The sequence below is a fragment of the Maylandia zebra genome, linkage group LG23 (assembly GCF_041146795.1).
Source record: "Maylandia zebra isolate NMK-2024a linkage group LG23, Mzebra_GT3a, whole genome shotgun sequence".
NCBI lineage: Eukaryota > Metazoa > Chordata > Actinopteri > Cichliformes > Cichlidae > Maylandia > Maylandia zebra.
The window spans coordinates 9,306,526-9,321,562 of NC_135188.1; the positions used below are offsets into that span (position 1 = coordinate 9,306,526).

The window sequence follows — 15,037 nt, forward strand, 5'->3', positions numbered from 1 at the left end:
AGGTCCAGTTATTGTGGCCCTATTCTTTGGAACAAGCTACCCGCTGATTTGAGACCAATTTGTATGCATATTCAAAAACACAGTAAAAACCTTTCTATTCACACAGTCCTACAATTTATAAGTTTGTTTGTTTTTTTACATTTTTCTTTTACATTTTGTTTTGTTCTGCTTTGCTGTTTTCACTGCCTTAGGGCACTTTAAACCTACATAGTTATTAATATTTTTTCATTTTCTATTTTAAGCATGTCGACTTTTCATGTAATGAAATGTGCTATATATAATTGTCATTGTCATTGTTATATGCAACACATGGTTCTTTCTGTATTGTTATAAAACAACTAAAAAAAAGCAGAGACTTGTAAATTTTATGTCTGTATTGTTTAATGATTGAATTTAATGAGTCTAAAAACAACTGAAGACTGAAGCAAACAGTTTTAGCACTTAAAAAAGCAGACAGATGTGCAAAGCCATTTTAAATTGACACTGAAGAGTTTTAGCCATTCTTAATCTTCAGGAATCCATTGCAAAGAAACTGTTTTGTGTTGTGCACATTCACTTATGCACGTTTTAACATGTCTGTTTTTGTGCAGCAGTAGAACCAGTAGAAACACTTCAGCTGTAATAAATAACTCAGGTGCTTTTGACCTCCTGGGTGTATACCTGGTTTACTTATGGGAAACATTTTCATTATTTTGTGTCAAAAGAACAACCTTTTAATTCTCTGTTGCATTAATCTTTTGGATTCATGTGTGTAGTAGTTCTGGTTTCCTTTCACATGTTTGAGTTTTGGCTCCTGATTTTTTTAATATCCTTTCTTTTATTCCTAGTGTCTCATGTACTTCCTTGTCTTTGTTTCCATCTGTTTTGTCGTAGTCTTAGTTTTCTTCCCTACCTTTTTTCTGACATTTTCTGTTTTCTTTGATTGTCTGCCTTGACCTCATTCGTTTTACATGTGTTGAGTGAGTCCTGTATTGTCTTGTCAGTTTGTCTGTCCCTGTTTGGCCCTGTGTGCTTTCAAACTCCTTGTGTGTTCCTGGATTGCTGTTTTGTATTAGACAAGTACTTTTGTAAGTTGTTTTTAGCTGTTAGAAGCCCTTTAAGAATTAATCTTACCCCAGTGGCTTAATGTTATACAAAATTAGACATTACATAATTATACATAGATGTGTTGATATTTCTAAGCATTAGCAAATGATGTCTATGTCTGACCATTTACCTATAACCAAAACACTGTAAATATAATTTATGATGGAAGACCTTTTGCACACATGGTAGCCTATAAAGGATTCCTGGAAATGTTCCATGGCTATTCTTACATACAGTAGACCACAAACTGTAATGCATAGAAGTCATTGCTAAATAATGTGGTTATTTTTAAATGATACCTTACAAAGTTATTGCTAAGTGGGGTAGGATGACAAGCAAGTTGAATGTAAGATTACTCATTAGCTGGTGTGTCTGTGCGTGCAGACTAGATAGTTATTACAGAGGAAATTCCTTCCAGACTTATCGCCTACTCTTGACTGTAATCAGTGGATTGATGAAGAACCAGAATAGCTCTGAGAGCACAAAATGTGATAGTGGCCCATAAATAGATCAAGTGAGGCTGCATGGTCCTTCACTGTCTGCGTCTTTCTACCCCACTGTACTGGCCTTTCCGTTTTTGTCTCTCTAAAGGCACAGTTGACACATATATACCTTTTAGGGCTAATTATGGATCTCCATATATCTATACTCTACACTCACATACACAGTAAGAGTGGGTTTGTGTATGAGATAAATAGAGCCTTGAGTTTTTGAGAAAAGCACTATACAAATGCCCGTGTTCATTCCCAAGTGTACTGGCTAATATCTGTGGAGCTGATTACTGTTAATAAAGTCCTTTGAATGTACTGATAACATCCAAAGCAGGTGGTGAATGAACCAGGATATAAATAGTGTATTTCCTATACATAATTGAATACATTTTTAAAAGGTGCCTTTGTGTACCATTACAGTAAAGCACAAAATGATCACTAGTCGCTATAACTGCAATTTTACTATTACTACCCATATGTACATATGTACATATATTTATATTTATAGATACATATATATTTAGTCATCTTTTCTCTTTTACCACGTCTCTCTAATATTTTGCTCTTTACTATTTTTCTATTTATTTTTTTATTTTTTTATTTTATTTTATTATATTTTCTTCTACTGTACCATGCTGCTGAGTGACTGCTGCTCATCAAACACATTTCATTGTAATGTTGACCCTGTGCTAACTTGCATATGACAAATAAAACTGAAAACTGAAACATATGCATGGGCGCAGGTTAACAGTGTGCTACAGGACCTTGCAAGGTTGCAAGCAGATACTAGGTGAAGTTAATTGTGTTTTTGAAGTAATTATTAGTGCCAGTGGTTTGGCTAGGTGCAAACACGCAATTAGATGCACCCCACAAACACCACACAGTGTTTTTCTTTTGTTTAATCAAATAAGGAGTAAGAATGTTGCTGCTCTTTATTTCATATTGTTTATTTTTCTGACGCAGGTAGTTGGTCGCAATTGTTTCCTGTTTTATATTTCTGTGCATCCTGCTTTTGAACAATATGTATATATATCAAAAGCAACAACATCTGCTTATATGTTGTTTACCTCCACCCTGTAGCATTTGACACAGTATCTTGTGTCAAATGTACGGTGGCATTACCGTAGAGGCTATCAGCCCTGTGACAAGCAGTTGCCATCTTTCTCTGATGCCCTTAAAATGTAAGGAATTAAATTATGAATTTTGGAGCAATCACTTGCATTTAGACCTTTACTGCTATGTCTACAGTACTGACCTTGACTAAACTGAAGCTGAACCCTGAGCTTGACCCAAGTGTTGGTCCCAGGACCATTGTAGGATGCCATGCCTCTAGGCAAACCAGCTAGCGGAGGGTCTGGGGTCAGTGGGTCAGCTCAGTTGGGCATAGAGGCAACACTAACAAGTCACTTTAGTGTCAGATGGCTCTACTAGATAGAGAATGACATACTCTGCAGGATGCATATTATTTATCTTGACTACACAGATTAGTTGGTGTTGTAAACCTACTGGTAAGGGCTTATAGGAGTACACTGCAGGTGTGCAATCTGAAGTATTATAACAGCATGGCTTTACAGTTTTTAATTAACAAATACTGGTTCAGTATAAAAATGTCACCGCCGCCTCCTGTTCCCCTGGACTACCTCAACACTATCTCTTCGTGCCAGTATTCTGGCTGTGAAACCTGAGCCAGGGGCCAAATATAGCCCCACACAGTGAGCAGTTAGGGACCGGGACAGATGGGACAGCAGGCCACTGCAGAGGCAGTACGCTATTGGACCCTGAACCCGAGAGATCCTGCTGCCTGCCTGACTAATAAGGCTGCTCTTCTGGAAAGAGAAGCTTCTTTTTCGACTCATTCTTACTTAAACAAGACAAACCTGGACCCACAAAACCAGGAGAGAGCAAACAGAGGACGAACAGAACACCCGAAGGTATGCTTTCTTCTGTTTATCGGTGCTTTATGTTTATGTTTCTTTATTATTTATCAAGTGTGTGACTGAAATTATTTAATCTGACAGTGACAGTAACAGTACAGCTGTTTTTAAATATAGTCTCTCAGTCAGATTCAAGCATCATGTATACAGTATCCCCTCTGACATGTTTTTAAGAGCATTTTGATTCCCTCTCACTCTGAAGAATTTGTGCTGTTATTTATACCATTGTGAGATTGTAAAATAATGTAAAACATGAACTGTAGAAAAGATAAGGAGGTAGCAGTAACTTGGGCAGCAATGGCAGTTATTAACATTTGTCAGCCAAACCCAGTGTTTATTCATATTTAATTATCACTGCGCTGCTGCTGCTGTTGCCTTTGGGACACTGTCCAGGTTTAGTCCTTTGCCATAAGTGTATTTTGTGCAAGTGCAGCTATACCTGTGTGTGTTTAAAGGTAGCAACCTCTCCCCCGTGCTTGGGGTGTGTGGGGTTGCAGTGTTGCTGTGAAACATAGCCCAGGGGATTAAAAATAACAACAGCTGGTCTTCAGGACGCCATGAGGCCCTGAGTGTTACACAGCGTCTTATATGTAACTACATCAACAGTTTTACAATATGCATACATACATCTAGGTTTGATGTCGCCATAGAGATCAGAGCTGAAGCAACACTCCTCTTTTAAACTACATGTGAAAGTGATCCATTGTCCATTCACATGAATAGACGCCAGTAAGCTCCAGTTTTGACTAGAGCAAACTCACATATAAAGAAGCATCATATGAAAAAAATCACGTATTCTGGCACAATATGGAGAAGTTGGAGTAGACTGGCGACAAATAGACTGTATTTACAGTAATTTGTATGCATTTTACCTTCTTACAAGCATAATAGGAAGTTAAAGTTACAAAGGCTATCACATGGTCTCATGTGATAGCCTTTGTTTTTCTTTTTCTATTCCAAAAATCATCATAATATGGGATGGGGTGAGGGTCAGTGGATAAAAATGCTCTACAATTCTGTTTAACTGACATTCTAGCAAATTAGATTTTTAACATCAATACCTTCATTAATCCATTCATAGTTTTAGCATATGATGGCAATATGGTAGTGCATGCCACTGTAGAAATGTCACCTCACAGTAAGAAGGATGATGGTTTGAACTTAATGGAACTTTGCGACCTTTCATTGTGGAGTTTGCATATCATACCTGCACCATATTTTTTAGGTGGAGGGTAATTGGTGGTTCTAAATTGGTCATAGACGTGGATATGAATGAGCTCTCGATTTTACGAATTTGTCAACTCTCACCTCATGACAGCTGGGATAGGCTCCAATATTCCCACAACCCTTGGATAAGCAGGAAATGCATTTATGTTATTGATCGCTCTTTGGCATACCATCATTGGACTGATGCTACTGTTACTTAAACTCCCAAACAATGTTTACATCAATGTCGAAAGAATCAGTGTATCCACAAAAATTATTTTTAAATTCACCTTTTCGTTTAGAAGGGCAGACATTTTTCTGGTTTATGAGCTCTTGGTGTTCATAAAAAGAGTATTCATATTAGTATTTATATCTATTATATGAACAAGTTTTAAAACAAATATAAAAGGTATTTCAGCCCTAACAGATGTAAGACAATCGCAGTCTCTGTGGAGGGGCAAAGGAACATGTGTGAGGAAAGTATAACACAGAACAGGGGCCCAGGATAAAATGTCCTGACAGGAGCGGGGTGAGTGAAAAATGTCAGTCATGCTCACTATGACTTCAGTAAAGGCCTTTGCTAATACCCACCAACTGTGTCCAAACAACACCAGCTTGACTCATGCTGCCTGCTATGTCTGCGTGAGCAAATGATACAGCATAGTAAAGTCTATTTTCTAAGCTGTCTTCTCTTCTGTGAGCTTATCATTTCCTTTTTCTTTTTTCTTTTTTTTACAGATGATTACAAACTGCACTGTCTGCTGTGTAAACATGTATAAATGGCTGGTTATGACATTTGCTGTGTATTTCAGGATGCAGGACGGGAGTTGGAATCAGCCACTCCCCATCTCACTGCTGCTAAAGGACCCGCCACCAGGCGCGACTTTGGAGGGTGATGGGGGCATATTTTCTGAGGCATCCTCTGATGGGGAACTCTACTTGGACTCAGTGACAGAACTGGATTCTGGAGATGGAGACTTTCCGGATCTTACCGCCTTCTTAAGTGCTGAAGAGATTAATCGTAGCCTGGACCTGGCCCGGGAGGCCTTTAATGATACATGCGAATCTGAAGATCCAGGTCCCTCTAATCCAACAGAAGTGGAGCAGGCTCTCCAATCTGTCCCCTCCCTTTCTGTGCCCTCACAAACTAGTGAAAACCTCACTTCAAGCCCAAACCTGCAGCATCAGACCAAATTCCCCAACTCAAATGATAATGCAGCAGTTAATGTTTCCTCCAGCCAGAATGCCCCCCTCAGTAAGCCTGTACATGTGTCCAGTGAGGCTCCATCCTGTGTTGAGAAGGCTGTACGTCACAAACCGATCCAACCAGTATATAAGCAGGATAAACCCAGGCTGGTTCATGAAAGCCTGGAGCTGAATGATCGAGTGGCTTCAGCCACGGAGTTCTGCAGCAGAGCTGCCACATTTATCGAGGAGCTCTCATCAATCTTTAAAGGTCCTGCTCATTCAGAGGCAAGGATGGAGGAGGATTCCTCCTCTCCTGATAGTGGTTATCTGACTCCAAGAAGCCAGCGGCCGGTCCCTCAGGGATCAGCCTCTGGTCCTTCTTTATCTCCTGGGCAACAAGAGGAAGCACAGTACAGCCAATCAGACACGGGCACTCAGCCTGGTGTCCCAGCAGGAGTGGCAGCTTCTTCAAGGTACCAAAATTCTGAAGCTCCAACAGTATACGGACCCCTGTCACCTCCTCGCTTTCTTCAGAAGCTGAAGAGTCAGGAGGTGGCAGAAGGGAGGCCCATTCGTCTGGAGTGCAGAGTCAGAGGAAATCCCCTGCCATTGGTCAGGTAGGTTTGGATGTCAGCCGGATTTTATTGTGCAGGTTGCATATGAAGGGTACCTGCTATTTTGTATATAATTATTGTATTTGGTTCCCTAATTTTATGGAGATTTTTAATTCATAGATTTTCAAGTTTAGTGCCATGAAAAAAAAGATCCACTTGTGTCTATTAGACTAAGATTTATTAAGCCAGCTCTCTTTTTAAAAGTAGATTTTAGTTGTATTGACTACCCATTAACTGAATAAGGACTGAGGCACTTCTGAATAAGGACAAGGATTCAAAAGAACTGTCTTCTTTTTTAGTTGCTTGCGGTTGACAATAATTTGTATTTTAAGTCTATTCCTTTAAAGTTGGCTGGTGAGACTAAGGAAACTAGAAGTTGTCCTTAGCTGTAGAAAACCCAGCAGAATTAAAGCTGGTTTGTTTTTCTGGATATTTTATAACCTCAAGTTGTTACCTTGTAAAAACTGTTGTATGAAGTCTGTGTACTGCCTTGGTACTTATGTGGTCACTTACACAAACATGATGTTTTCTTGGTTTAATTTGCTGTACCATATAATTATATAGCAAACTGACTGATCCTGGATTTTTGGGGCTGATGCCAAAACAATTAACGGGATTAAAAAATTCTTATCTCAGTATATCTTCTAATATTCTCAAAACTAATCCCCCCTCCCTTCCCCCAACCTGCGCTTTAGCTTAGCTGTGTTGCTACTCTGCTGCAGTTGCTGCAGAGTGTAAAGAAACAGATTCCTATTATCTCTATTTCATTATCTTAAATGTAGAAATCTCAGAGAACAAGAACTCAAAATGAAACAAACCACTGAATCAGTAGCACCAAGTATAACAAACATGCCCTTTGTAATTTGGTTAAAATAACCCTTTAAGGATAGTTTGACCCTAAGATGTTAAATCAGTATGTCTCAAGAATGCACTGACCTCTATATAACTGTCGTCTAAATCACAGTGTCAGTGATGCTCAACAGACCAACTGTCAGGATCCAGCCTCACTGGCCTGGCTGTTACTGATAAGGTGAGCGAGGGGTGCGAGTTGCCGATGTGTTGACAAGCAGGGGGGACTTCCACTCTGTGTAAGCACATTTGTCCTTTGGTACCTGTGCCAGATGAAGCAGAGACGCTGCTAATTTACGCCTGGATGAACTGTTATTGCTCTTGAGACGGCACCACTGGCCCCTGGTTACCAGTTCATCAGAAAACTAAAAATACACTCCTCTCTTGTTTCTGGATAAGTCATTCTCACATCTCAGTCCACACATTTGCTGTTTACTACAGAGACATACCTGAAGTAATTAAAGTTTCAGTCTGTTTGAAACATCAACATCCTTCTAATTCTTTAGCTTTTTCTTTTCTCACATTTGAACTAATAAACTTACATTTTTAGAACAGTTTCTTCAAGATTATTTTAACCTACTGGATAGAAACATTTTTTACTTCACAAAGTGCTTCTTTTAATCATTCTATTGCTTATATTAAGCTATCAAAGGTTACATGAAGCTTGAAAATCTGGATGTCTTGTGCATTACTGTACGTCAACTTCAGCTTCACTTAATGACAAAAAATTTAAGCAGGGTTGTCAGACTTATATTTGATCATTATTGGGTCAAATGGGCAAAAACATTGTCCGTATTTAATGAATCATCCATTTACGAAACAAATAGTTAAGAAAAATAAGTATTTCAACAGTGCCTGTTTTCCCACATTCAGATGTTCTCATTATATGTAGCATTAAAATGTATGGATCAGACTGGATCTACAAAAGGATGAAAAGGTGTTATGATCTAAAGTGGAATGAAATATCAATAATATTCTACTTCTTTATTATCCAAACAACTTGGCGTCTAGAAATACCATCCGTCTGCAACAGGAATACCATCATATTTGATACAGCATGAGTCATTCGCCAATCATATTTTGTAAATATGATGGCTTTAGTTTTTTTGTAAAGCCATCCAGTAGGCCAGTTGTGGCCCCTGGGCTACACGCTTGACATCCCTGATCCTAAAGAGCCAATTGTGGTTCCGCTTAAGTTATTTCCAGCCTTATCTTTCCTTATCTGTATCTTAAAAAATTTATTAACAGTTTGAAACAAGCTGTTTTATCCTGTCATCCTTTAAGTCATATTTCTTCTAATTGACTGCATCTCATAAACAGATGGTTGAATATGTGCCTGAGTTGACCAAATTATGGATATCCCCTCTGACATCATACAAATCAGAGAGTAGAAAAAAACTGTAATAAATATACACTGACCTTATTATTTCAAACTCTTTTCCATGTTTGATATGAGCATCCTGTATTATAACAGCATATTTATTATACCAAATAAGTGAACACATAACAGGTCAACTTAAAGGGATTTTTGAGTATGGAATTTCATTTGAGGTGTTTGTGTAACAAGAAGCTATAAAGCCCCATGCTCAAGATATGAATCTCCCCAGTAGGATATGGGGGGCCTCCTCTGCGGCTGTATAAATAGTCATGAGCCAGGCACTGGAATGCAGGCAATGCAATGACTAGGCATTTTCAGTCACCAGACTCTACATCTCCTAACACCTTTTTGGGAAATATGAAGGTAGTGTGTAGGGAAACAGGAGAGTCCAGACACACCGGCGGTAGCTCCATTATATAACAAATACAACAAACAGAGAAGAGTGGAAAACAACAGACTTATTTCACTCTTACCTTTCCACTGTAACATTACAGAAAGATTATGATATTTGTGCCATAGAAAACAAACTGAGTTGTTGTTGTGACGTAATAAGTTGGAAAATTCTGCAGGTGAGTGCAGATCCTAGCAGCAGGTTTTCTTACTGATTTTTTGCTCTTGAAGTGAGAAGCAGTCAGTATAATCGATGCACAAGGGCTATCACTTCCTGTGTTGGATACTGAATGTGAACACTAGATGGCAGCAAGTTGTTTACCATTCAAAACAGACATGCATCTTCATCTGTAAGTGTGAAAGATATTTAAGCAGCTGCTTAAAAGGTGAAACTGCAAAGACAAAGATTTTTGTGCTGCAAGTCTAGTTATATGTGATGAACATATGGAACTATATGGCCTCTAAAGACTGTTGCTCGTCTGAGTTAAAGAGTAAAAAGGAAAAGTTTTTTCATGAAACCTATGATTTTTTTTAATGTATTGCAAGGCATTTCTTTGATGTTTGGTTACTGTTGCATAGTTGCACAGGTTTAAAAAAAAAAAAGATTCCTGAAAGGTTGAATTCAAATGCCTCGTTTCTACTTAGTGTTCATTTCCCACAGGCAGCGCCTTTGATGCAATTGCCAATTCGAGCAGGTGATGCACCTCTTCACCTCCGCGTTCTCTCAGGCTAATGAGTTGGTGCTGGATGTGCTGATGCCAGCATTTTGGAAGGCATTCCTGGTTTCTGGGCGCGGTCTTTTGTGGTCAACCACAATTCGTCTCGGTCAGAGAATCTTACGGTGCTGAGTGCCTGGTATTCTTCAGCATGCCCTCAGTCTCCTCACTCACAGTGTTTTATGTAATGCCCAGCTTTTAATGATGCATTTCTAGTATTTGTGTGCATGTTAGTTACATCCATGCGAACCTGCACATTTTTTCAGTGTGAGGTCATTTTGGCTTCTTCAAGTCTCTGTTTTGGGGGGGTTTAGATTGGCTCTTGGCATGAAGAATTAGGCAATGTATTCAGTCTGTCCAAGCCCCCTGTGTGTTATTAAAGAGAGCATTTCAACACTAAATTGATAGTGTGAGGTCTCATTGTGTGAAACATCCAACACGCCGCAGGTGGCTGCTAACTGATGTCTCGCTATTTCAGTGTACTATAAAAGTGACAGAGAAAATCCATCTCCCATTGTGTCGTGCCTTGTTGTTCTTTCATGTCATTACTCTAACTGCATGCTGTGCAAACAAGGCACTTCAAAACTTCACTTGGAGCTGAATGAGGAGAGATGTGAGGGTAGAGACCAGCCTTGGCGTCTTGGTTTCAGCCAAATACACAAAACCGCAGGGGAAACTTTTGGAAGCTGAGAGGCTGTGGAAGAATTTGGCTAAGACATCTACACTAGGCAGCATCAAGAAGACACTCCAACGTCAAGAAGAGGCAAAACTTTATTGAATGATGGTGGAATTTGTTGTCAAGGCATAAAAGGCCAAATACTCACAAAAGCATCTATGAAAGTTGACCTACTATGTGTCGCTTTATTTTCAGTCATATATAATTGTGATTCAGTCAATCTTTGTGATAGTCGCTTTTTAAATAGTCATGTTTCAGTGAAGTTCAGGAACCAAACCGCTTGATAAAAAAAAATGTATATTCTCCCACAGCCAAAATTGACAAACACAAGGTGTTGCCTGCTTTCTACTTCCTGTTACCTTTTCACATTAAAAAATATTCTGCAAAGTATTTTTCATTGTAGTTATTTTTCTTTTTATTAATGGTGGTTTGTTTGCACTGTCAGGTTATATGTGAGCTGTGTTAAAATATATCCTCAATATATTTTGGTTACTTAAATTTGCAAACTCTGTAACCGTAGAAGTAGAAGTACAAAAAATTACTTTATTATTTAACTCTGGCATTATTAATCTCTCTTCCACAGTTTGTCTTTTGTCCCCCTCACCCCCAGGTATTTAAATTTAGCATTTGTGACAAAACGGGACAATGACTGCACTATTACATGTTAAGAAAAAGGTGGTCATCATCATTTGTCATTATTAAAGTGAGTCTGGTTTGTTTTTAGCTAAACTTCTGGATTTGGCTGTTGTTTTTTCCATTTGACACTGAATTTCTTACACTTTCTGGCAGACATACATGAAAGATTCAAGCTGGGATACCAGCTACTTGTTGTAGAAGTAGTTATCATACCAGCAAACAGCAACAGTAGCCCTTCCTCCCATGTTTTGTGGAACAGACTTGGCAATGAGGTCATAGCAGGTGACCCACTGCTGACTCATGACGTAGTCCCACTGTAATGCTGACTGTTTGGCCTGTTTCTGGAAAGCCATAACTTTAAATTCTCCCTCATGGACTCATTTGATCTCTGCAGGAGGAGTGGAAAGGGAAAAGCACTGGTATTTTTATACCTGCGCTTTTTTAAGAAAACATTTGGAGAGCATGATGTCATTCATATTTAAACTCCAAATAATGAGAGAACCTGGAGTGGGTGTAAGGCTCTAACTTAATACGATACGGGAACTATTTTACGGCAACATTCCTGGAACATGAAAACATTTAGGAAGGTGGGACTTTACCTTTTCTGAATGGAGATCTTGCAAGTTGATGTGAGATCGTCAGTTTGACGTATTATTCTGTTCTCACCATACTGACAACTGAACTGTGTTCATGACTATGCGTTATATGTGTGCAAAGATGTATTCAAGACCCAAGAACATTTGAGTTTTTCCAGTGCAGACTGCCAGAGAGTTTTGTGTTGCAACCATAAATAGACAAAGCAGCTTTCGTGTAATCTATATCACAGACATAGAAGACTATATACACACCTTTTTCCACTAATTCTTCCATTTTCAAATCTGGGCTAATACAGATTATGTACATGAACTTGTTGAAATAACAGAAGTAAAACAATTCTGATGGACGTCAGCAGTATTCACGCTTAGACGGTACCTCTGGCCCTCAACTGGCTTAGAGACAGAGTGTGAGATTTCACACAACAAGGTGAGACTTTTTCTGAGTCACTGTCACTGCTTGTGACAAATAGTCGTGAAATTCACAGATATCTTTTTAATCCAGTTATAGATGCTTGCTTGAGTCATGGACACGTACCAGGTCTGTCTTGCTTGTAACATGTGTTTTTAATACACAGTTAATTCCATAAGAATTTGCACAATGGTAGTTGTTTTTAAGTTTCTCAGCATCTAAGCAGTTGTTTTTAAGCATCTGTACTCCATCACAGTGGATTTTAGAATTAGTGACTGAATCAGAATGTGACTGAAGTGCAGAGTTTCAGCTTTAATTCACAAAAGTATTGCATTGAGTACATTAGCGCAGTGGTCCAAATACTTATAGAGGCAATTATCTCTTGGTTTTATCAATGGTAACATTATGCATACATTCACTTCAGCTTTCTGCTGGTGGTTGGGTTAGTTAAGTTCTGTCCATTTAGAGAACACAGCCATGTTCAACCGGTTCTAGACTGACCACAAATCTGAACCTGAGTCAGTGGAATAGGGGTGGTAAACATCTAACTTTTAACCCAAAAAGTTAAACATCTAATAATCTTAGTTTGGTGCATAAAGCATAAACAAGGCTAGGAGGATTCTGGGCTCACTTTCAGTATCATGTTGAAATCACATTTTATGCTTTGTAGGTGAATCTTTACCGGTAAATACCATGAAAAATCATTTGATAGAATGATTTACTGTAAAAAATAACGAAGGAATATTTTTATTCTGCTTCAATTATGTGGGCAACCTAAATAGTGTCAATAAATCACCACCAAAATAACTATGACTGCAGAAAGGGTTAAATAAGACATGCGAAGAGAGTGGAGTGAGATTTGTAGGGAGTTATATAAGTGGATCAGTGACAGTTGAAGAAGTGGAATACCAGATTTAATATGAAGCATGTCTGTTGTGGACAAAGGCAGCAGTCATGCACGGCAGGAGGATGGTAATCCAAGACAAGTTCAGCAGGAGGATGGGCAGAGGACACTCCATAAATCTAAACTCTGTACCGAAGCTTCTATTCCTCCTTTAATGTTAGCAGGCCTCTTGACCTCATTTTAAACATGCATCCACTTACCATGAGCGTTAACCAAGTCCATCAAGTCTACGATAGACAGTGACACACGAAGACTCAGACTAAGCCTCTGATTCTTTAAAATTCCTTCTGCACTATAATATAACAAAACTGACAGCACACGTTTGGGACAGGTCTAAAGGTCTGCTGACGGTAACAAGGACTTCATTTTCTGCTTAGACACTTAGGTGCTGTCTGCGTCTATGCTCTCAGGTAAGATTTGTAGTTCTGAGTCATCCGGGCCTCGGGGTCTGTTCCACAGCTGGACTGTGGAACAGTAAGCAGCGGGTTGCATTCCTCTGTTCACCTGTTAAATGACTCGCAACTATTCATCATGCTTGATAAGGCATGGCCATTAGATTCAGCTTATAGTAATCTGCCTTTTGATGAGATATTTTAGGCTGTTATTTTTCCTGGATGTTGGATTCCTGTGTGGCTGCCAAAGAGCTGCGTTTGAAGTTGAGCCCGATTCAATTATGGATCGCCGACAATATTGAAGTGGTGGAATTTAGTGCGTGCTTTTATAAGAGTTTGTGCATCTAAAGTGTTATTATGTGTACAGATATAGCAGCAGACTCTGCCGGTACTTTAAACTGTAAAACTTGCGTACATGTACTGTCCACTTGGCAGTGTATTGTGCGAAAAACAGTCTGCACAGGGATGGCTGTTTTACGAGCAGACGAGGTCAAATGGGACTCATAAAAACAAGCTCAAGTCTTCCTTCCCATGTACATGTGACAGGATAACAGCTGTGCGAAGGTTAAACTGTCTTACACAGAAACTCAAGATATGCATCTTCGTTCCTTCGTCTCTCCGTGTTTGTTTTTTTCCTGTGACTTGAATAAAATATCCCTGCCTCTCCACCCTTTTCAGTTTAAGCCTGAGATTGATATCATAGGGGGCGACACTTGTAGCGGGGGGTCTGCAGGATTTGGTTTCATATCAAGGGAAAGGGGAGGTGGAAAAGAGGAAGATGTTTAATGTCGGGCTCTCGGTGCAACTGATGTGAGCTCAAATTTAAGTCTATAAATTTGTCGGGAGGAGAGAAGGTTACAGAGTTCATTCAGACCATGTCGACAAAAACTTCAGCCACTGGCTCCGCCGGCAAATGTCTTCTACTCTTTTTCAGTTTTCAACACAGCAGAATTGCAGGGTGTTTCACTTCTGACTCATGTGCATCCAGTTTGTGAAATATCTTATCAGCTTTCCTCATACTCCCACCCTCACAGAGTGTCTCAGGGTGGCTAAGAATTTGCTTTCGAGCTGTAAATATTCATGGTGATACTAAGGTGATTTGTCACGGAAGCAGATGTTTTTGTATGTTTGTAATTTTGTTGCATGGTCATGGCTGAGTGGTAAAAAAGGAATCATTTGTTTATTATTTCTTGTATATTTACTTGAGTTGGTCTACAGATGGTCAGAGGTTTACTTTATGAGTTACTCTTGTGAAAGATGAAACTGTACAGTCAGTCAGTGACCCCCAACCAGTATCGTAGGGCATATTTTCAAAAAAGCCAGTGGGGTACGTGGACAAATTCCATCAATTAATTAAAAAAAAAAAAAAAATCAATTCAGTTGACATAAACAAGTAAAAAAATAAATAAAATTAATAGTTAGAGGAAAAAAACAGACACCCAAAATAAATAAATATGTAAGAAGACAATAATTAAAAATAAAGAAAAAAATCTTGAAATTACTTGAAACAAGTATGTTTAAGGAGCTTAAAAAGCTATATTAAAATGTTTGATACTTGTAAGTCTAATACAT

At 38.9% G+C, this 15,037-nt stretch overlaps 1 protein-coding gene across 5 annotated transcripts in view; it reads left to right on the forward strand.

Annotated features, from left to right (window-relative positions):
- Nucleotides 1-3,294: 3,294 nt before the first annotated feature.
- palld (palladin, cytoskeletal associated protein) overlaps nt 3,295-15,037 on the forward strand; it is a 67,126-nt gene continuing 55,383 nt past the window's right edge. For 4 of the 5 annotated variants that reach the window (XM_023155629.3, XM_004557099.5, XM_004557098.6 and 1 more), the window contains exons 1-2: nt 3,296-3,508; nt 5,530-6,522. In XM_023155629.3, the coding sequence (XP_023011397.2) occupies nt 5,531-6,522 (992 nt within the window). In that variant the 5' untranslated portion in view covers nt 3,296-3,508; nt 5,530. Of the gene's footprint in view, nt 3,509-5,529; nt 6,523-15,037 lie in introns of all 5 variants that reach the window. The other variant, XM_004557102.5, reaches the window with a different exon arrangement.